At 46.7% G+C, this 21,249-nt stretch overlaps 1 protein-coding gene, 1 long non-coding RNA gene and 1 other non-coding gene across 3 annotated transcripts in view; 1 reads left to right on the top strand and 2 right to left on the bottom strand.

The window, feature by feature from the left end:
• Nucleotides 1–11,525: 11,525 nt before the first annotated feature.
• trnaq-cug (transfer RNA glutamine (anticodon CUG)) lies at nt 11,526–11,594 on the bottom strand. The gene has a single exon. It is a non-coding gene; the product is annotated as a tRNA-Gln (tRNA).
• A 2,411-nt stretch (nt 11,595–14,005) lies between these two features.
• On the top strand, nt 14,006–15,356 carry LOC144989375 (uncharacterized). The gene is made up of 2 exons (XR_013653521.1): nt 14,006–14,130; nt 15,159–15,356. It is a non-coding gene; the product is annotated as an uncharacterized LOC144989375 (long non-coding RNA).
• braf (B-Raf proto-oncogene, serine/threonine kinase) overlaps nt 15,225–21,249 on the bottom strand; it is a 27,458-nt gene continuing 21,433 nt past the window's right edge. The window contains exons 17-19 of the mRNA XM_023952366.2: nt 20,097–20,231; nt 17,896–18,049; nt 15,225–17,597 (exon numbers count right to left, since the gene is read on the bottom strand). Of these exons, the coding sequence (XP_023808134.1) occupies nt 17,575–17,597; nt 17,896–18,049; nt 20,097–20,231 (312 nt within the window). The 3' untranslated portion in view covers nt 15,225–17,574. The remainder of the gene's footprint in view (nt 17,598–17,895; nt 18,050–20,096; nt 20,232–21,249) is intronic.

The following is a 21,249-nucleotide window of genomic DNA, read 5'->3' as shown; positions in this document are numbered from 1 at the left end:
TGTGAATCGGAGCGTGTGTATTTGTAAAACCGGTTGTGTGCATTTCTGATTATTGAGACTGAAATAACTCCATAGCTTCCTGCATCCATGCAGGGATATGCATCCATGCATGGATTTGTTTCCTGCATCCATGCAGGGATCTAGTTTCTGCATCCATGCAGGGATCTGGTCCCTGCATCCATGCAGGGATCTAGTTCCTGCATTCATGCAGAGATCTGGTTCCTGCATCCATGAAGGGATGTGCTTCCTGCATCCATGTAGGGATCTAGTTCCTGCATTCATGCAGAGATCTGCTTCCTGCATCCTTGCAGGGATATGCATGCATGTAGGGATCTGGTTTCTGCATTCATGCAGAGATCCTGTTCCTGCATTCATGCAGAGATCTGCCTCTGCACCCATGCAGGTACATGCATCCATGTAAGGATCTGGTTCCTGCATTCATGCAGAGATCTGCTTCCTGCATCCATGTAGGGATCTAGTTCCTGCATTCATGCAGGGATCTGGTTCCTGCATCCATACAGGGATCTGCTTCCTGCATCCATGCAGGGATATGCATCCATGTAGGGATCTGGTCCCTGCATCCATGCAGGGATCTAGTTCCTGCATCCATTAAAGGGATCTGGTTCCTGCATCCATGAAGGGATCTGCTTTCTGCATCCAGGTAGGGATTTAGTTCCTGCATTCATGCAGGGATCTTCTTCCTGCATTCATACAGGGATCTGCTTCCTGCATCCATGCAGAGATCTGCTTCCTGCATTCATGCGGGGATCTAGTTTCTGCATCCATGCAGGGATCTGGTCCCTGCATCCATGCAGGGATCTAGTTCCTGCATTCATGCAGAGATCTGGTTCCTGCATCCATGAAGGGATGTGCTTCCTGCATCCATGTAGGGATCTAGTTCCTGCATTCATGCAGAGATCTGCTTCCTGCATCCTTGCAGGGATATGCATGCATGTAGGGATCTGGTTTCTGCATTCATGCAGAGATCCTGTTCCTGCATTCATGCAGAGATCTGCCTCTGCACCCATGCAGGTACATGCATCCATGTAAGGATCTGGTTCCTGCATTCATGCAGAGATCTGCTTCCTGCATCCATGTAGGGATCTAGTTCCTGCATTCATGCAGGGATCTGGTTCCTGCATCCATACAGGGATCTGCTTCCTGCATCCATGCAGGGATATGCATCCATGTAGGGATCTGGTCCCTGCATCCATGCAGGGATCTAGTTCCTGCATCCATTAAAGGGATCTGGTTCCTGCATCCATGAAGGGATCTGCTTTCTGCATCCAGGTAGGGATTTAGTTCCTGCATTCATGCAGGGATCTTCTTCCTGCATTCATACAGGGATCTGCTTCCTGCATCCATGCAGAGATCTGCTTCCTGCATTCATGCGGGGATCTGCTTTCTTGCATCCATGCAGGGATCTAGTTCCTGCATCAATGCAGAGATTTGCTTCCTGCATCCATGTAGGGATCTAGTTCCTGTATTCATGCAAAGATGTGCTTCCTGCATCCATGTAGGGATGTAGGTCCTGCATTCATGCAGAGATGTGCTTCCTGCATCCTTGCAGGGATATGCATGCATGTAAGGATCTGGTTTCTGCATTCATGCAGAAATCTGGTTTCTGAATTCATGCAGAGATCTGCTTCCTGCATCAATGCAGGGATATGAATCCATGTAGGGATCTGGTTCCTGCATTTATGCAGATATCTGGTTCTTGCATTCATGCAGAGATGTGGTTCCTGCATTCATGCAGAGATCTGCTTCCCGCATCCATGCAGGGATATGAATCCATGCATGGATTTGTTTCCTGCATCCATGCAGGGATCTAGTTTCTGCATTCATCCAGGGATCTGGTCCCTGCATCCATGCAGGGATCTAGTTCCTGCATTCATGAAGAGATCTGGTTCCTGCATCCATGAAGGGATGTGCTTCCTGCATCCATGTAGGGATCTAGTTCCTGCATTCATGCAGAGATGTGCTTCCTGCATCCTTGCAGGGATATGCATGCATGTAGGGATCTGGTTTCTGCATTCATGCAGAGATCCTGTTCCTGCATTCATGCAGAGATCTGCTTCCTGCACCCATGCAGGTATATGCATCCATGTAAGGATCTGGTTCCTGCATCCATGCAGAGATCTGGTTTCTGCATCCATGTACGGATCGGGTTTCCTGCTTTCAAGCAGAGATCTGCTTCCTGCATCCATGTAGGGATCTAATTCCTGCATTCATGCAGAGATCTGGTTCCTGCATCCATGTAGGGATCTAGTTCCTGCATTCATGCAGAGATCTGCTTCCTGCATCCATGCAGGGATATGCATCCATGTAGGGATCTGGTTCCTGCATCCATGAAGGGATGTGCTTCCTGCATCCATGTAGGGATTTAGTTTCTGCATTCATGCAGGGGTCTGGTTCCTGCATCCGTACAGGGATCTGCTTCCTGCTTCCATGCAGGGATGTGGTTCCTGCATCCATGAAGGGATCTGGTTCCTGCATCCATGAAGGGATGTGCTTCCTGCATCCATGTAGGGATGTAATTCCTGCATTCATGCAGGGATCTGGTTCTTTTATCCATACAGGGATCTGCTTCCTGCATCCATGCAGGGATATGCATCGATGTAGGGATATGGTCCCTGCATCCATGCAGGGATCTGGTTCCTGCATCCCTTAAAGGGATGTGGTTCCTGCATCCATGAAGGGATCTGCTTCCTGCATCCAGGTTGGGATCTGCTTCCTGCATTCATGCAGAGATATGCATCCATGTAGGGATCTGGTCCCTGCATCCATGCAGGGATCTGGTTCCTGCATCCATTAAAGGGATCTGGTTCCTGCATCCATGCAGAGATCTGGTTCCTGCTTCATGCAGGGATCTGCTTCCTACATCCATGTAGGGGTGTAGGTCCTGCATTCATGCAAAGATGTGCTTCCTGCATCCATGTAGGGGTGTAGGTCCTGCATTCATGCAGAGATCTGCTTCCTGCATCCTTGCAGGGATATGCATCCATGTAGGGATCTGGTTCCTGCATGCATATAGAGATCTGGTTCCTGCATTTATGCAGAGATCTGGTTCCTGCACTCATGCAGAGTTCTGCTTCCTACATACATGTAGGGATATGCATCCATGTAGGGATCTGGTTCCTGCATTCTTGCAGAGATCTGGTTCCTGCATTCATGCAGAGATCTGCTTCCTGCATCCATGCAGGGATACGCATCCATGTAGGGATCTGGTTCCTGCATTTATGCAGGGATCTGCTTCCTGCATCCATGTAGGGATGTAGTTCCTACATTCATGCAGAGATCTGCTTCCTGCATCCTTGCAGGGATATGCACCTATGCAGAGGTCTGGTTCCTCCATTCATGCAGAGATCTGCTTTCTGTATCCATGCAGGGATATGCATCCATGTAGGGATCTGGTTCCTGCATTTATGCAGAGATCTGGTTCCTGCATTCATGCAGAGATCTGCTTCCTGCATCCATGCAGGGATCTAGTTCCTGCATTCATGCAAGGATCTGCTTCCTGCATCCATGCAGGGATCTAGTTACTGCATTCATGCAGAGATATGTTTCCTGCATCCATGCAGGGATCTGGTTCCTGCATTCATGCAGATATCTGCTTCCTGCATCCATGTAGGGATCTACTTCCTGCATTCATGCAGAGATCTGCTTCCTGCATCCATGCAGGGATCTAGTTCCTGCATTCATGCAGAGATCTGCTTCCTGCATCCATATAGGGATCTACTTTCTGCATTCATGCAGAGATCTGCTTCCTGCATCCATGTAGGGATCTATTCCCTGCATTCATGCAGAGATGTGCTTCCTGCATCCTTGCAGGGATATGCATGCATGTAGGGATCTGGTTTTTGCATTCATGCAGAGATCTGGTTCCTGCATTCATGCAGAGATCTGCTTCCTGCACCCATGCAGGGATGTGCATCCATGTAAGGATCTGGTTCCTTCATCCATGCAGAGATCTGGTTTCTGCATTCATGCAGAGATCTGGTTCCTGCATCCATGTAGGGATCTAGTTCCTGCATTCATGCAGAGATCTGCTTCCTGCATCCATGCAGGGATATGCATCCATGTAGGGATCTGGTTCCTGCATCCATGAAGGGATGTGCTTCCTGCATCCATGTAGGGATTTAGTTTCTGCATTCATGCAGGGGTCCGGTTCCTGCATCCGTACAGGGATCTGCTTCCTGCATCCATGCAGGGATATGCATCCATGTAGGGATCTGGTCCCTGCATCCATGCAGGGATCTGGTTCATGGATCCATGAAGGGATCTGGTCTCTGCATCCATGAAGGGATGTGCTTCCTGCACCCATGTAGGGATCTAGTTCCTGCATTCATGCAGGGATCTGGTTCTTGCATCCACACTGGGATCTGCTTCCTGCATCCATGCAGGGATATGCATCCATGTAGGGATCTGGTCCCTGCATCCATGCAGGGATCTGGTTCCTGCATTCATGCAGAGATCTGGTTCCTGCATCCATGAAGGGATCTGCTTCCTGCATCCAGGTAGGGATCTAGTTCCTGCATTCATGCAGAGATATGCATCCATGTAGGGATTTTGTCCCTGCATCCATGCAGGGATCTTGTTCCTGCATCCCTTAAAGGGATCTGGTTCCTGCATCCATGAAGGGATCTGCTTCCTGCATCCAGGTAAGGATGTAGTTCCTGCATTCATGCAGGGATCTTCTTCCTGCATTAATACATGGATCTGCTTCCTGCATCCATGTAGTGATGTAGTATGTGCATTCATGCACGGATCTGCTTCCTGCATCCATCCAGCAGATATGCATAGATGTAGGGATCTGGTTCCTGCATCCATGCAGAGATCTGGTTCCTGCATTCATGCAGGGATCTGCTTCCTGCATCCATGCAGGGATCTAGTTCCTGCATTCATGCAGAGATTTTCTTCCTGCATCCATGTAGGGATCTAGTTCCTGCATTCATGCAAAGATGTGCTTCCTGCATCCATGTAGGGGTGTAGGTCCTGCATTCATGCAGATATCTGCTTCCTGCATCCTTGCAGGGATATGCATCCATGTAGGGATCTGGTTCCTGCATGCATATAGAGATCTGGTTCCTGCATTTATGCAGAGATCCTGTTTCTGCACTCATGCGGAGTTCTGCTTCCTACATACATGTAGGGATATGCATCAATGTAGGGATCTGGTTCCTGCATTCATGCAGAGATCTGGTTCCTGCATTCATGCAGAGATCTGCTTCCTGCATCCATGCAGGGATATGCATCCATGTAGGGATCTGGTTCCTGCATTTATGCAGGGATCTGCTTCCTGCATCCATGTAGGGATGTAGTTCCTACATTTATGCAGAGATCTGCTTCCTGCATCCTTGCAGGGATATGCATCCATGTAGGGATCTAGTTCCTGCATTCATGCAAGGATCTGCTTCCTGCATCCATGCAGGGATCTAGTTACTGCATTCATGCAGAGATATGTTTCCTACATCCATGCAGTGATCTAGTTCCTGCATTCATGCAGAGATCTGCTTCCTGCATCCATGTAGGGATCTACTTCCTGCATTCATGCAGATATCTGCTTCCTGCATCCATGTAGGGATCTGGTTCCTGCATTCATGCAGAGATCTGGTTCCTGCATTAATGCAGAGATCTGGTTCCTGCATTCATGTGGAGATTTGCTTCCTACATCCATTCAGGGATCTGCTTCCTGCATCCATGCAGTGATTTTGTTCCTGCATTCATGCAGAGATCTGCTTCCTGTATCCATGTAGGGATCCAGTTCCTGCATTCATGCAGAGATCTGCTTCCTACATCTATGTAGGGATCTGGTTCCTGCATTCTTGCAGAGATCTGGTTCCTGCATCCATGCAGGGATATGCATCCATGTTGTGATCTGGTTCCTGCATTTATGCAGAGATCTGGTTCCTGCATCCATGCAGGGATATGCATCCATGTTGTGATCTGGTTCCTGCATCCATGTAGGGATCTGGTTCCTGCATTCTTGCAGAGATCTGCTTCCTTCATCCATGCAGGGATATGCATCCATGTTGTGATCTGGTTCCTGCATTTATGCATAGATCTGGTTCCTGCATCCATGCAGGGATCTGCTTCCTGCATCCATGCAGGGTTCTGGTTCCAGAATCCAGGCAGGGATCTGGTTCCTGTCACATCTCTCCATCAGGTCTTCATCCTGGAGGACAAGCGCTCCTCATTCTGGGTGATGGTGGGTTTTTGTCATATTTCCAGGGTCTGATTTGGCGATTTTCATATTTTTAACACATTATGGGAAAAGTCTAAAACAAGAACTGAAGTTTCCTTGACCTTTGACCTCAGGAAAAAGCTACCATCTTGAATTTTATCACGAAAAACAAATGACGTCTTGTCAGTGACGTGAAGTGAGGTTGATGGCTGGTGAGGCAACGACTCCTCTGGAGTCAGATTTACAATGGCAAGAACTGAATATTTAACCATCCATCCAACAGCAGGTTATAGCATATAAAACACACACAAGGACATATTTGTCCTACGGAGAACATTTCTTTTATAGACGGATAGAACACTCTTCATGTGTAGAGATTATTCATATATACTGTAAACAAATGAAAGTATACAGATGTGTTCAGCACACATTTCATTTTGACTCTCAGTAACTTTTTCTGGTATTTTTCCAACTTCAAATTCTGGTGCTTTAATCAGTCATCAAATGTTGTCAGTGAAAATGATCATAAAAATGATTCTTTTAGGCCTAAAATTTGGTTTTCAAATACCTTTTTTCCACTTACTCCCATGTTATTTTTAATGAGCAAAAATTGAAAACCATGTTTGGCCTTACTTTTTGAGTCCATGAGATGATCCTAATTCACAAAAAGCTCTATAATCTGCTGGAAAAGTCTTCCTTATTTACCTTTAGTTTAATGAGTCTCTCCCTTTCATTGGCCAGATTATGGCCAATGAAGAAAGCCATCCTCAGTCTGTTCTGTTTCTGAGAATGACCTCTCCACTGATGCTGTTGTAGCTGGTAGAGTGAGAGCCAGCTGGGGTGACTTTGTTGCCTCCGGAAACGTCTGGATTAGCTTCCAGCAGCTTGACCTGCACCAGTAAAGCCACAAAGCAGCTGTCAGCTCACGTCTCCCCCCTAGTGAGGGGGCCAGCAGTCTTTTCTTCGCCCTTACAGCAGCGCTCTGACCGCACGTCTCTGTTTAACCCTTGTGCTATCCTAGGTACTTTAACATTGGGAGTTGGGTCATCTAGACCCACTAGTCAGTGCGCTGAACCTTTTTTTTTCAATGATTTGTGATCTTCACTGGTGTCCATGGATTACATGAAATCTTTCCACCTTTATCCACCTTTGTCATGGTAGGGAGAACACGTCAATGGAAGGGTGGGGTCATCTAAGATAGCACAAGGGGGATTAAACTGACCCCTGCCGTCAGACATGAGACGAAGCGCTCCGGAGCACCCGGAGTTTCCGCTCCGTCTGTGATCACACAACACTCAAAGTCAGCGATTTTTACCTCAGACACTGTGTAAAAACGTGTCAAGTCAACTGAAAATGTATCTTTAACACGGATCAGTGGAAAATAATATTTACTTAATGCACGTTTTTCTATTTTACCACAATGGCAGGTGAGGCTGAGCCTCACTTTCCTCACCTGACCGCACGTCACTGCTGTTACCTTCTACAAATTCAAACTCTCTGATCTATTGGTTCCAAACTCCTCGAGCATCATTGGGAAAGTACTTTGGAAAAAATGTTGGAATTAGAAATTGCAGATGTTGAACGGCGCCTTGTTGCTCGCTTTATTGACCAAAATATTGTGAAAATTTTATGCGTGAATTTAGACGGATCAAAACAACATGACATTACAATATAACTATATTTCAAATGCTGGCGTTGTTAACACAAGGAAACACAAAAACTTTCTTTTGCTGATTCACCCCCCTGACAGGTTCAAAAAAGGAAATGCTTTTCTTTGGAGAGAAAACCAAAAGAAAAGCCGCCATTTTTATAAAAGGCTTCTATTATGAATTGGTCGCGTGCAGCTCTGATCAAGGTGGGAGGGGCAGAAAGGAAGAGTGGGGGGCGTGTAGCAGCCCCTTAACCAGTGAGGGCAGGTAGTCAGGAGGCATTGGGAGGGGACTTTAAGGCAGGTTGGGCCTGCGTGCCATACAACGCCATCCACAGCTTTAATTTCCTTTGTTTATTCAGAACAAATTAAAACCCAGAAAACCGTGGCAACAGGCGCTGCAACATCAAAACATCAACAATAATATGCAAAGCTTCCACACAACCTACTGAAGCGAGCACTCATGCAGCAAAGCAGCCGCCATGGCAGAATCAAAGCTCTGCCCTTGTGGTTCCTCACCCAGTTTATCCAAAGTCCCATCTACAGTCTGCCCCCCCATTGGTCACACTGTTCTAAAGCGCAGCATAGGGGTGGTTTGTGACTCAGCATGAGGTCAAACACACCTGAAGGTGGATTAGAAACCCCTTTTCTAAGACTCTTGTTGTCTCTTTGTTCGTGTGGGACGCCAAACGCAGGTGTTGCCCTCTGAATGGGAGTCAGCTTAAAATATGTATTCAATCACAAGATCTGATTATGTTTTGCAGAATGTGACGTCAGTGTGTCCGTACATCAGAACAGCTTTCTGAGCTTTTCCTTCTTCCTTTTTCTGTTCCCCATCTGGGATTATTTGTATTTATGACACATCCCCATCTAAACCAGAATGTCCACCTTTTTATTTGGGTTCATTTAAACTGTTTACAGCGGCGTCACCATCATGCATCCCATCATGTTTTAGTTTTGTCTCCTTCATTTTTTCATTCTTCAGAAAAAAAACCTAAGTTCTGTCCTATTATTCATTACTTTAGCTATACTTCAGGTTTAAATAAAGATGCAGAGTAAAACTGCGCTGAACACAGATAAAAGGCAGTTTCCGTGGATCAATCTGAGGATTGGCGCTCTGCAGCTCCGTGTTCCTCTGTTGTGCGTCTGCAGGGACGGCAGCACCGACTTTGAGTAATGACACCCCTGCTGCTGAGGAAAACTAGCCGCTGGTGCACATTTCTGCTCTGGGGTGGAGGGGGTGACGGTTGGATTTCCTCTGTGGCTGACAGGAGAAACAAGTTTACCTCCACAACCCAAACAGCAGGAATTCAATTTAGAATCCAAAGATGTTCAGAGCTCACCAACCAAGCTGCCGTCTCAGTTTGTGCTCAGAGATCCCCAGTTGGGATGGGTCAAATCCCAGTGAGGGATCTTTCTGAGACCAGCTGGATCCTTCAGAAATTCAACACTGACTCCAAAACCTCTGAAAACCCTTTTCAGCCTCCTGCTGAACCACAATCCACACTCCTGTTTAAGAAAGTCTGTTAGTAGATTGAAGGAAGTCAAGCTGCTTGAAGACTAGCTTTAGCCTGAATCTGTTTTTGTGTGTGTGTGTGTGTGTGTGTGGGTGTGTGGGTGTGGGTGTGGGTGTGTGTGTGTGTGTGTGTGTGTGTGCGTGTGTGTGTGTGTGTGTGTGTGACACTGAACAGGTAGGATCCAGAACATCCACCATCCTGGAAGTCTGGAAAAGGTTCAGAACGGAGTGGGAGGATTAGCTGCAGGGCATGATGGGAGGAGGGGGAGGAGGCTTCTTCCAAAGTCACCGTCCAACTGCATAATCAGGAAGGGGAAAAGAAGGAAAAGAATCTGTTCCTGAGATTCCTGTCTGTTTACAGTCTGAAGTGCAAAAGCAGAGGTACACATAAACACAAATCAAAAGTAAAAGTGGAAGAGAGCCGAGTAACATGATGGTCGGATCTGGATCGCTATGGCGATGTTTGAATTCCCTCCCTAACCCTTGTGCTGGCTTGTGGGGTCCAGATGACCCCACCCTTACATTGACGTGTTCTTCCTACCATGATAAAGGTGGATAAAGGTGGAAAGATTTCATGTAACCCATGGACACCAGTGAAGATCACAAATCATTGAGGAAAAAAGGTTCAGCGACCCGACTCCCAACGTTGGAGGCACGTTAGCGCGTGGGGTCATCTGGACCCCACAAGAAAGCACAAGGGATAGCCACTAAAAAAACGATGTGGTGCAGAATTATCTAGTGCCCTGGATTCTAAAAGCAACAGTTGTGTAACCCTTGTGCTATCCTAGGCACTTTACCATTGGGAGTTGGGTCATCTAGACCAGTGTTTTTCAACCTTTTCTGAGCCGCGGCACACTTTAAGCTTAAAAAAAATCCCGCGGCACACCAGCATCCAGAAATGAAAAAAAAAGGAGAAACTCATAGTCTGTATTGATCTACAGCCCCTCCACAATCTCACATGCATTTTTGAGATAATTATTGCAGAAAAAGCTGGAAGTTGCAGCTGTTTTTCTAAAAGATGTAATAAAAGTTAAGTTAGAAGATTTAAAAAAAGTTTGAAGTGTGTTCGTTGTTTTCAAGACGTTTAACAACAGAACTCCTTTTACGCTGTCACTCTCACAACCCAATGCATCATGGGAGATGTAGTGCATAAAAACGGCCGGCGGAGATCGCTTTTCGGAGCTTCATTGTTTTGTTCACTTGTTCCACGGTCTGATACCGGATTCTGTGGAAAGCTACACCGCTAAAGACGAGCTTTAGCTGGTGTTTTTGTTAGAACTGAGCGACTTTACGAGCTAAATCGGGACAAGGAAGTGAAGACTTTAACCACTTCTGATTGGTCAGACCGATGACATGAGATTAAGCCCCCCAAGAATGATTGGTGGAGACAGGTAAAGGGGTGGGACTTTTCCTAAATACAGCTGAATCGCGGTACGTCATTCTTATCAAAATGTCTTTAATAAAATAAAATAAACGCAAAGAAAAAGTATTTTACGATCTTTTATATTCCTAACTACTCAGTGTTTTATCAGGGCCTGTTTGGATGAACACAGAGCTGAAATCCTGGAGATGGAAAATGTTTTTAGATCAGTGAATGAGGGTGATTTCACACGGCACACTTGACCATCTCCCACGGCACACTAGTGTGCCGCGGCACACTGGTTGAAAAACACTGATCTAGACCCACTAGACAGTGCTCTGAACCTTTTTTCTTCAATGATTTGTGATCTTCACTGGTTTCCATGGGTTACATGAAATCTTTCCACCTTTATCCACCTTTGTCATGGTAGGAAGAACACGTCAATTTAAGGGTGGGGGGGTCATGTAAGATAGCACAAGGGTTAGTTATGCTACACAATGGCTTCCATAAATTGCTAACCATTACACCATAGAACCATAATTGCAACTGCACTGTTACATGTTTTTATAAGAAAAACTGTAAAAAATTGGAAACTGTTGTAACCAAGATAAAGATTTATTATGAAAATAAGTATTATATGTAAAAACTAACACAGCACATTTTGTACACTAACAGTGAAGATCATTGTGTTTTTTTTCCGTTCCCAGAGGCCAGGGAAGTAAAGACATGTTTGAGGGTGTTTGTAAATTTTAAATCATCACATTGAGGAACTGGAGTGTTTAGATCCACGTAACAATGATGAGTAAGGAGTGTTTTAAGGTTCTACTGAGATTTGAACTCAGACTGGATTCAGAGTCCAGAGTGCTAACCACTACACCATAGAACCATGCTAACATTCTTGTTCTGTTCATATTTTATTCCAAAATCTTCCAAATCGCCTCTTTTTTGAGTGGCGGTCACTTTGCCAACTCCAGCTTCCTGCCGATTGTTCCAAACTCCGCCCCCCTGTGACCGGCGCCGCACCGGCAGCCGAGCTCCCTTGTTTCCATGCCGACTGCTCCTCGCTGGGAAAGTTAGAGGGCATTTCCGTGGAAGGATGCGCAGCGCGAGGCTCTAAAATAGATGATAAATGAGGACTCTGGGGGGGGGGGGGGGGGGCAGAAGCTCCACGATCTGCCCGCTGATTGAGAGCAGCTCTCCTCTCCTATCAGCCAGAGTCTTTCTTGCAGACGGAGCGGGCGATAACAGAAGATCTCCAGAGTTGTAATAGAGGTCGGTGACCCCCACAAATCACTGAAGCAACCCTTTCAGTGTCTGTGATCCAGCCTGGCTTGGTTAATTTACTCCCCCCTGGCATATGTGGAACTAGATCAGCGACGTCTTTTCAAACCGAGAGCTGCTGCTTGAGTGCAGATGAATGTGAAGGGCCGCCGCTTTAATGAGGTTCCAATGATATTCATCCGTTTGAAGACAGTGATCATGGTAATGCTTTCTCAGAGTAATTATTCAGTGATTTACGGGGGGGGGGGCGACACGGTGGTGTAGCGCTTAGCAATCCGGCCTCTGCCTTTTTCTCCCTCCTGCATGCCTCTGTGGGCGCCCCGGCTTCCCCCCTCGGCTCAAAAACATGATTCATGCGTCGACTTTGAACCAGGGGGGGCAGTGGGCGCCTCGAGAGCCGGGATCCCAGCTGTACCTGCTGCTGGTTACCTGGATCAGGTGTGTTTTGACAATAAGAAGCTGCTGGGACACTGGCCCTCTGGGCCTGGAGTTTGACGCCTGTGCTATAAACTGTCTCCAAAGCCTTAGTTACATGCAGGTGCTGCAGGTTTTTGAGCGCATTCTGAACAGATCTGCCCCTTTTTGTGCCTGGGGAAGGCCCGTATCCATCTGTAAGGGCAGCTGAGGCTTTAGGTGTGAATGTGAGTGTGTGTGGTTGTCTCTGTGTGGCCCTACAATAAACTGGATGACTGTCCTGAACCCCACCTTCACCAATCAGCGGCTCGGTGGACTCACATAACCCCAAACTGGAATACAGTGGGTATAGAAAACAATGTAGCTCTTACAGTGACAAAACAGATAAAGAAGAATTTGGTCAAAAACAAAAGTTCACCTGAATACTTTGTAATGTAACCCTGGTTTCTAAGGCAGACGTCAAACATATCCTGTAGGCTGTAGGCAGATTTGCATTGGAGTTGCTATTTTGGTCCATTCCTCCATGCAGATCTCCTCTAGAGCTGTGATGTTTTGGGGAAAAAAGACTTTCAACTTCCTCCACAGATTCTCTGTTGGATTGAGGTCCAGAGATTGGTTAGACGCCCCCAGAACCTTGAAACGCTTTTTATGTATCCACTCCTTGGTTGCCTTGGTGATGTGTTTGGGGTCATAGTCATGCCGGAAGATCCAGACACGTTCATCCTCAATGTTCTCTCTGATGGAAGAAGAATTTTTTCGTCCAAAATCTTTCCATAAATAACCACATTTTCCTCAATACGGATCAGTCATAGAGTTGGCTTTACATATAAACAGCCCCAAACCATGATGTTTCCACCCCTGTGCTTCACAATGGTTATGGTGTTCTTGGGATATAATTAAACATTTTTTCTCCTCCAAACATGGCAAGTGGCATTTAAGGATTTCAGTTTTGGTTTCTTCTGACCACATGACCTCCTCCCAATCCTCCTTGTCAAGCAGGTGACACTAATACAAGTGGTGGGTAGAAGATTGTCTTGAAGAAGAAGGAACAGGTCTGTAAGGATCAGAAGTCTTGTTTGTTGGAGCTGAATCCTTATTTTCTGCTCCATTATACAAATTAATTCTTTAAGAATAAAACAATGGAATTTCCTGGATTCTTTCTTGTAATGAGACGTCATGAAAATGTATGGATAATGTGTGCTCCACGCACTCATGACGCACCCGTGATGATGTCGTACGCTGTCCCTACGGCATACTCTAGTCGTTGGGAAGGTGCTTGTACTGGCTCCTTACTGACCCCACGCAAATGCTGCATGCACAGTGAGCGCACGTGATACACAAACTGATGAGGTCATGACCTCCTTTCTAACAGTGAGTCTGCAGACATGGAGGGGGCACCTCTTACATGAACGGCACTAACATTCTCTCATCTTCCACCCGTAAGGCCATTGGGGACTAACTGCTTCCAGTAGCTGTGCTTACCCAAGCTGATGGGGTTTATCGTCAGATCTATTCAATCAATCAAACCTTTATTCATAAAGCATTTTTTGCACATCAACAAAATAAAATCTCCCAAACCTTTTTTTTTTTTTCAAAGTCACAGAACATTTGAGGAAAGTGCTTCCAGGGAGCCGCCTGCATCGGTGAATTGCTGGCACCTACCCTGAAGACAGGCCCACAGCCAGAACAGGCAACCCGCCCGATCCAAAGAACCAACTGAGGACACGGTGAGGAAAGTAAACTTTGTATAATAATACCTCCTTACCTCCCAACACAGACACCAGTGGAACCAATGAGCATTGGTCCTTCTGTAGAGGAAATGAAGATGTTGAGTGAATTTCATTCAGAATCCCAGCATCAAGTCCAAACAAAAACCAGAACCAGCAGACTCATTAGAAAACATATGCTAGAGAAGCAGAATCAGTGTGTCAGAGCGTCCCCGGTGGGTTTATCCTTTCCATGTGATCTCGTTGAGAAGCCCAGGACGTTTGACAAATGTCAGAATATTATGTCCATGTCACCTTAAGCAGACAAGAAGGTCATCACCATTCATGCTATTTAGACTGTATGTTATGGTTTCTGATTTTTTTCTATTTCCTGTTTGGAGCTGAATAATACACAGCAGCCCCTGGCCCTGAATATTATAAGAGCAGCGACGCAATCCCCCTCCCCACAACGTCACGTTTAAATGACTACAGACTGATCTGCAGGACTGCAGAGCGTTCTGTCGAAGCCTTATCCCTTGTGCTATCTTAGATGACCCCCCCCCTTACAGTGACGTGTTCTTCCTACCATGACAAAGGTGGATAAAGGTGGAAAGATTTCATGTGATCCATGGACACCAGTGAAGATCACAAATCATTGAAGAAAAAAGGTTCAGCGCACTGTCTAGTGGGTCTAGATGACCCAACTCCCAATGTTAAAGTGCGTAGGATAGCACAAGGGTTAAACCACTCGGACGGGTGGAGGTTTGTCTGCAGAGCAAACGCACACGGTTCTCCACAAATCACACAGACGAATAGAGATGTCAGGGGTGTAGCGATTCATTTTGAGAATTCCTGCTGATTCAATATTTGTGGTTGACGATCCGATTCCTGGTCAATATCGGTTCATTTAGAACGATCCGATTCTCTGACCTAAGATGGACATCTTTATCCAGATGAAGTGAAATACCTGGTACTGAACATGCAGGTGAAGTTTTCCACATTCCTTGGATTCCTTTTAAGATAATCAAGTGCTAAATCTTTTGCTTCAGGTTTCATGCAGGAGTTTATGAGCTGCTCCACGCCGCCCCCATGTGGAAGAAGAGAGCACACATTGGTGGTTTTCATGCACCTCTTTAATATTTCCGTTTTTTTTATAATCACATTACAGTAAGCTCTCTCTCTCTCTCTCTCTCTCTCTCCGTATCATACAACCTTAAATATTTTTACAGAAACCTTTTCTTTAAAATGTCGCATTTCTCTGCAGCCTCCAGCAAAGCCGCAGCGGCTCCTCTGTACATATATTTACAACGACGCGGCCGTCCACTCCCACACGAGGACGGGTTTAAGGTGCAGGCGGGCGGGGGGCACAAACGAGGATGGGGAGGGGAATGTGACTGTACTTTTCAATACAGGCAAAAAAATGCAAGGGGAGGGGAAAAGAGCCAATCCCAGAGCAGCAGACGGTCGGTCACACGCTCTTCATCAGCAGCTCGGAGCTGGACTCGAACCGGCCTCTCCGGACCTTCATCGGGATGAAAGACGAGGAGGAGGAGGAGGATAGAGACCACTTGATGCTGCAGCTTCTCCCTTGGCTTTTTATGGAGAGTTCTCCCATGACAACAGCGGGGTAAGTGAGCAGAACTGGGCTCAGAACAGAACCAGCAACCTCTGATGCTCCTCTGCAAAGTCAGAAACTAAAGTTTCTAAGTCGTTGTGCCTTTTGATCCAGTAAAACCCACATCTGAGCAGAAAATCCATTTGGCTTCACAGTAAATTCTCATCAGTCTGGGGGGTCAGAACCTAAAGAGGTCCGTCTTCATCTGACCTCCTGATCCCTGCAGAGCCAGCTTCTCCGTCTTCATCCATGGTCTCCTGCTGCCAAGGCCATGGCGCCCGGACATCCACGGCGTCTCAAATGTTTTGGTGGATGAAACCTCCTTCTCCTCCTCCTCCTCCTCCTCCATGGTCCCGTTCAAACACTGAGATTCTGAGCGACTCAATAAAGTGCGATAAACTTTTGACCGGAGAGAAAGGTGACGAGGCAACCTGAGGTTTCCCGCTGCTTCCATCACTGCTCACAAATCCTTCATTTCTAACCCCCTCCCCCTCCCCAGAGAAGGTTCTGCTGCTGCCCTTCAGAACGGAACCAAAAACCCAGTTCTCATAAATACGTAAACATCTGCAGGCCTGCCTGTACAGAAGGCAAACGACAAGACATGAACACCTTCAACCCCAAACACCTGGAATGACGGGAACACCGGCCGGAGCACAGGTCCGGCACCAAACCGGCAGAGGAATCTTCAAGCCAAAAGAACAACAGAAGCACACGAGAAGAAGCAGAGTCCCAGAACTGAAGACCCAAACCCATCTTTGGTGCTGCCCCCAGGGAATAGCGCCCCCCGAGGGCAGGACCCAGAACCGTGGAAAGCGGATGGACTTGTCTGTTCCAGATGGTTCTGTAAATCCCCGTCCAGAGCTGCTGGTTCAGTCTTTGAGCAGGAACCTTCACAAACCGAGCACACGAGCTTCTGTCAGCTCGCCGAAGCCGGAACTTCATCATTTAAATAAACGAAACACAAAAATCTTTGAAGTGATCCTCCTTCTGCGACCTCGGGCTCATCTGGGAAAGGCCGCGATGCTCCAGCGGCATGCCCGCCTCCAAAGACCAGGCTCTGAAAGCTCCGCCTCCAAAGACCAGGCTCTGAAAGCTCCGCCTCCAAAGACCAGGCTCTGAAAGCTCTGCCTTCAAAGACCAGCCTCTGAAAGCTCCGCCTCCAAAGCCCAGTTTCAGAAAGCCCCGCCTCCAAAGACCAGCCTCTGAAAGCTCCACCTCAAAAAACCAGCCTCTGAAAGCTCCGCCTCCAAAGACCAGCCTCTGAAAGCTCCGCCTCCAAAGACCAGCCTCTGAAAGCTCCGCCTCCAAAGACCAGCCTCTGAAAGCCCCGCCTCCAAAGACCAGGCTCTGAAAGCTCCGCCTTCAAAGACCAGCCTCTGAAAGCTCCGCCTCCAAAGCCCAGTTTCAGAAAGCCCCGCCTCTGAAAGCCCCGCCTCCAAAGACCAGCCTCTGAAAGCTCTGCCTCAAAAGACCAGCCTCCAAAAGCCCCGCCTCCAAAGCCCAGCCTCCGAAAGCCCCGCCTCCAAAGACTAGCCTCTGAAAGCTCCGCCTCCAAAGAGCTTCTCCCTGTTGGTCGCTTTAAAAGCAGCTGGCTGGGCTGAGGACCCCGCCTCTTTTTCTTCTTCCTTCATCCACAAAGTCTTTCCTTGCTTTGGGATCCCCCCACCACCACCATCTGTCCGGTGGAGGATGCGGGACTGAGGTGACCCGGAGAGGGGGGGCACTCTCTCCAGGGCGACACATTAGAACATCGTATCTTCTCCTCCTCCTCTAAATCTGTGATTAATGAATCCAGCGCGGGGGCGTGACAGCTGAAGTGACGAGGGTGGGGCTTCTGGGATCCGCTGACTTTACTTAAATGCAGAAAACTCCCCTGGAAGAAGAAGACAAAGAAGACGGGGTCAGAACTGAGGTCAGCTTGGTCATTTAGCCCTATGACAGGAGCTCAGCTGTCAGAGCTGGACGGCAGCCTGAACAACCTCTGCAACCCCGTCTAGAAAGGTCGTCTACGGCGTCTTTGGGTCAAGTGGACCCCCATCTGGAAGCCATCTTTAAACATGGTCCAGAAGTCAAAGTGATCTGGAATGGGTACGGTTGAGGAAAGCTGATGGTAAACTGGGACACAAACCTCTCCGGTTCTTCGCGGTCACGCGGCGCTCTGGGGAACTCACCGTAGCCACCGGCTTGGATGGGAGTCTTGGGAGAGGCGCAGGCGTACAGGCTGAAATCCTCCGTCTGGAAGCCGGCTCGGTTCAGGGACGGCTCAGACGCGCTTCGGTGGATTTTGGGTAAAGAGCGAGCCAGCAGCTCAATGGACGCCAGGATCTGTGGGAAAACAAAGGAAACCTTTCAGACGGGCAGCTGAAAGCCTGACATCAACAACAACAAAAACAGAAGCTGAAAGCTTGAGGAGACCCAAACCCCGCCCCACATGTGTCCAGCCAATCAGAAGCAGGACAGCCCTCAAGGCCCCTGCTTTGGCAGCTTTTGAAGGTAGATGGGGGTTTGATGCTGAAACACGTTCAGTTTGAAGTTTTACTAAAAGCTATGAATAAAACATTTCTGCCTCCTACTGCTGGAAACTGGTACTGCAAGTGAAATGAAGGCATGATGGGAAGTTGTGTCGTTGTCGACCTTCGAACTCTGCAGAGATGACTACAGCAGTGTCCTGCTTTACTGACAAAATGAAACCCAAAAACTGGAATTATTGTCAAATCTGCCAAGTTCAATACTAATTGATGAATTAGCAAAAGGAATTCCAACAATGTCAAAAGCAAAACTTTAACGTAAACTAATAATTAAAATGAGCTAAACACTTTTTCTATTTTTTTTTTTATGATTAAAAAGAAAACAGGCATCAAAAAGATAAAGTCAGCAAAAGAAAAGAAAAGACAAAGAATTATTAGAGTAAATATGCTAAAAAGACTATCAAACAATCCAGTTGCCGGGCGGAAAACTTAATTCTTCTTTTTTTTTAAAAATGTGAACTCTGGGAAGTCGCCGCGTAGCATCAACCAATCAGGGCCCTAACTTTGGGCATGAGACGGACGGTTTGAGTGACGGGGGGTAGAAGACACATCCAATGTAGTGAATCAATCCATAGTTCTCCTGAACTTCCATTCACTTTCTTAACCTGCTGTATCTCCTCCGGGCTAGCGGCGTTTTAGGAACCCGTCCCGGCTACTGTTGGGCAGAGGCGGGTAAACCCCAGACAGTCTGTCCCAGGAGGCGGGGAGCGATGGATCTCGCTGGCGGCCAGACAGAGAGCCGCTGCCGGATGGACGGACAGCCAGCCCGGTTCAGCCTCCTGAACTTTATGATATTTTTCTTATTTTCATCGAGACAATAATAAAAAAACATTCCCTGATTTTATTCTTGTTTTTATTTTTCTCCTCTCTGATAAAAAAAGACATTTGCTGGTAGCTCCTCCCACATGCGGCTGCGGTGTCGACCTTAGAGAACCACATTTGTAGTCGATGCGGTGCGTTCGGTGTGAACGCAGCATAAGGAGTTCAAAATGTTTTCATTTTAGTTTAAGGAGCCTAAAACCGCTGAAAAGTTTAAAAACCGTAAAAGAAAAAAAGAGGAAAACAAACAGGAAGCTAAACATTTAACAACAGAACAGTGAAGAAAAGAGGCTGAAAAATGAACACAAATCCAGAAGATCTGAGTGTAGACCAGCGGTGGGCAAACTCTTTGACTCGTGGGCCTCAAAAGGATTCTAAAAATGTGTTAGAAGGGCCGTTCCAGGAGGGATTTGGCAATCCATCCCCCAAGAGAAAGAAACATTATGGAATCTAAAGAAAAAGATGGTTTATCTTTGATTGAAAACTATCATGTCTATTTTAAAACAGAACATTTTGGTGTTTTTTATGTTAAAACTGTGACTTTTGGTCTCATTTTTAATGCCAGTTGCACCAACGGCTCGATGTCCTTCATGGAAAGAAGCAAACTTAGAGAAAAACGCTGCATTCATGTGCTGCTGGGATGATCAGATCAATTACCGTCCAAGTCGGAAGACACTGCTAAACGTTAGAAAAACAACAAATGTTCCAACACAACACCAACGCATGAGAAGTTTCTTCACCTCAACGATGGTCACTTTATCTAAGGGTCTATGGGGAGACACCAGAATTACAGGGAAAATAAATCAATGGGAGGTATCAATCTCAATGATTTCAGTGTGGCGGGCCGCATGTGACCCCCGGGTCATACTTTGCCCATCCCTGCCTGGTCTGGGATGGATCTCTGTGATTTCATGAAACATGGAAGGAACAATTGGTGTTGTGTTGCTGTTTGTTCACACAGTCGTCTGTCCCCTGGTTGTTGTGTCGGCTCTCTCCATCGGTGTCAGGCGGAGTGAATGTCTCACCTGTGGGAAAAGGGGGCGCTCTTCCCTCTTCTTCTTCAGACAGTCAGCCATCAGCCTCTTCATGGCCTTCGGACAGTTGCTGCGCACCTTGCTGAGGTCAGGCGACAGGTAACCCCGACCCACCATGAAAATGATCTGAGGAGGGAGTCAGTGGTCATTTGTGCGTTCCCCACATCAGACAAAACTGGTGCTTTGTGTGTTCATTTTGATTTAAAAAAAAAAAAGGCCATTGTTTTTGTAATAATATTATAAATGAATAACTATTACTAGGTATAGGTCTCCATTTTTCCTTTTCCTTTTCAGCAGAGTTGTAGTCTTCCTCACTTCTCTACAGTCATCTGCTCTTTGAAACTGGTAACATTTTACCAAAACATGGCAGGAAAATGAGAAATCAGTGAAAATATAGGAAATAAAATGAATCTTCTGAACTGTAGAGGTGAACAATTCAACTTAAGATGTCCGTCTTCAAATACTTTTGTTAGGAAATAATTTGATTGAAGAAAAACAATCATGTTTGCTGTTGTTCTTTATCGGTAAATTCTCACATCTTTACCTTTAATCACCTTTTACTCTGTCTGAAAGGAACACTGGATTTACTCCATCTGTGTCGGTTCTTCATGCCCCCCCCCCCATCTCAGATCAGCCATCAGCTGACAGAGTCTGTGGATAAAAATGTCTCTCCACATGTTGATGTCAAACTCTCCTGGTGGACAGTTAGGCTTTGAAGATCTACTTGACAAATAACCATAAAAACATTGGGGGGGGGGGTTTGGACTTCAAATATCTTATTAAAACGATCAAATCTGGGGTCAACCTTCACAGCGGTCGCCTCCTTGTTGGAGATTCGGTAAACAAACCGGAGAGCAGGTCAGTCCTCTTTCAAGGCCGTGTCACACACCCAAACAATATTTGGTCAGCCACCAATTGTGCAACTTCTCCCACTTAAAAAGATGAGAGAGGCCTGTCATTTTCCTCATAGGTTAACTGTCAGACAAATCCAGAATGTCCCATTGTCTGATTTTTAATGAATCAAACAGTTGTCACATGCTAAGGTTGTGTCTCCCCCAGACTTGAGACATGTTTGCCTGTTGGGGTCTAACATATTCACGTATGACCAATTTTCCTCTGTGCAATACGCACAAAATGTGGCTGT

The sequence above is a fragment of the Oryzias latipes genome, chromosome 23 (genome assembly GCF_053564925.1).
Source record: "Oryzias latipes strain Hd-rR chromosome 23, Olatipes_Hd-rR_3.1".
Lineage (NCBI taxonomy): Eukaryota > Metazoa > Chordata > Actinopteri > Beloniformes > Adrianichthyidae > Oryzias > Oryzias latipes.
This window is presented reverse-complemented; position numbering and strand designations above follow the sequence as displayed.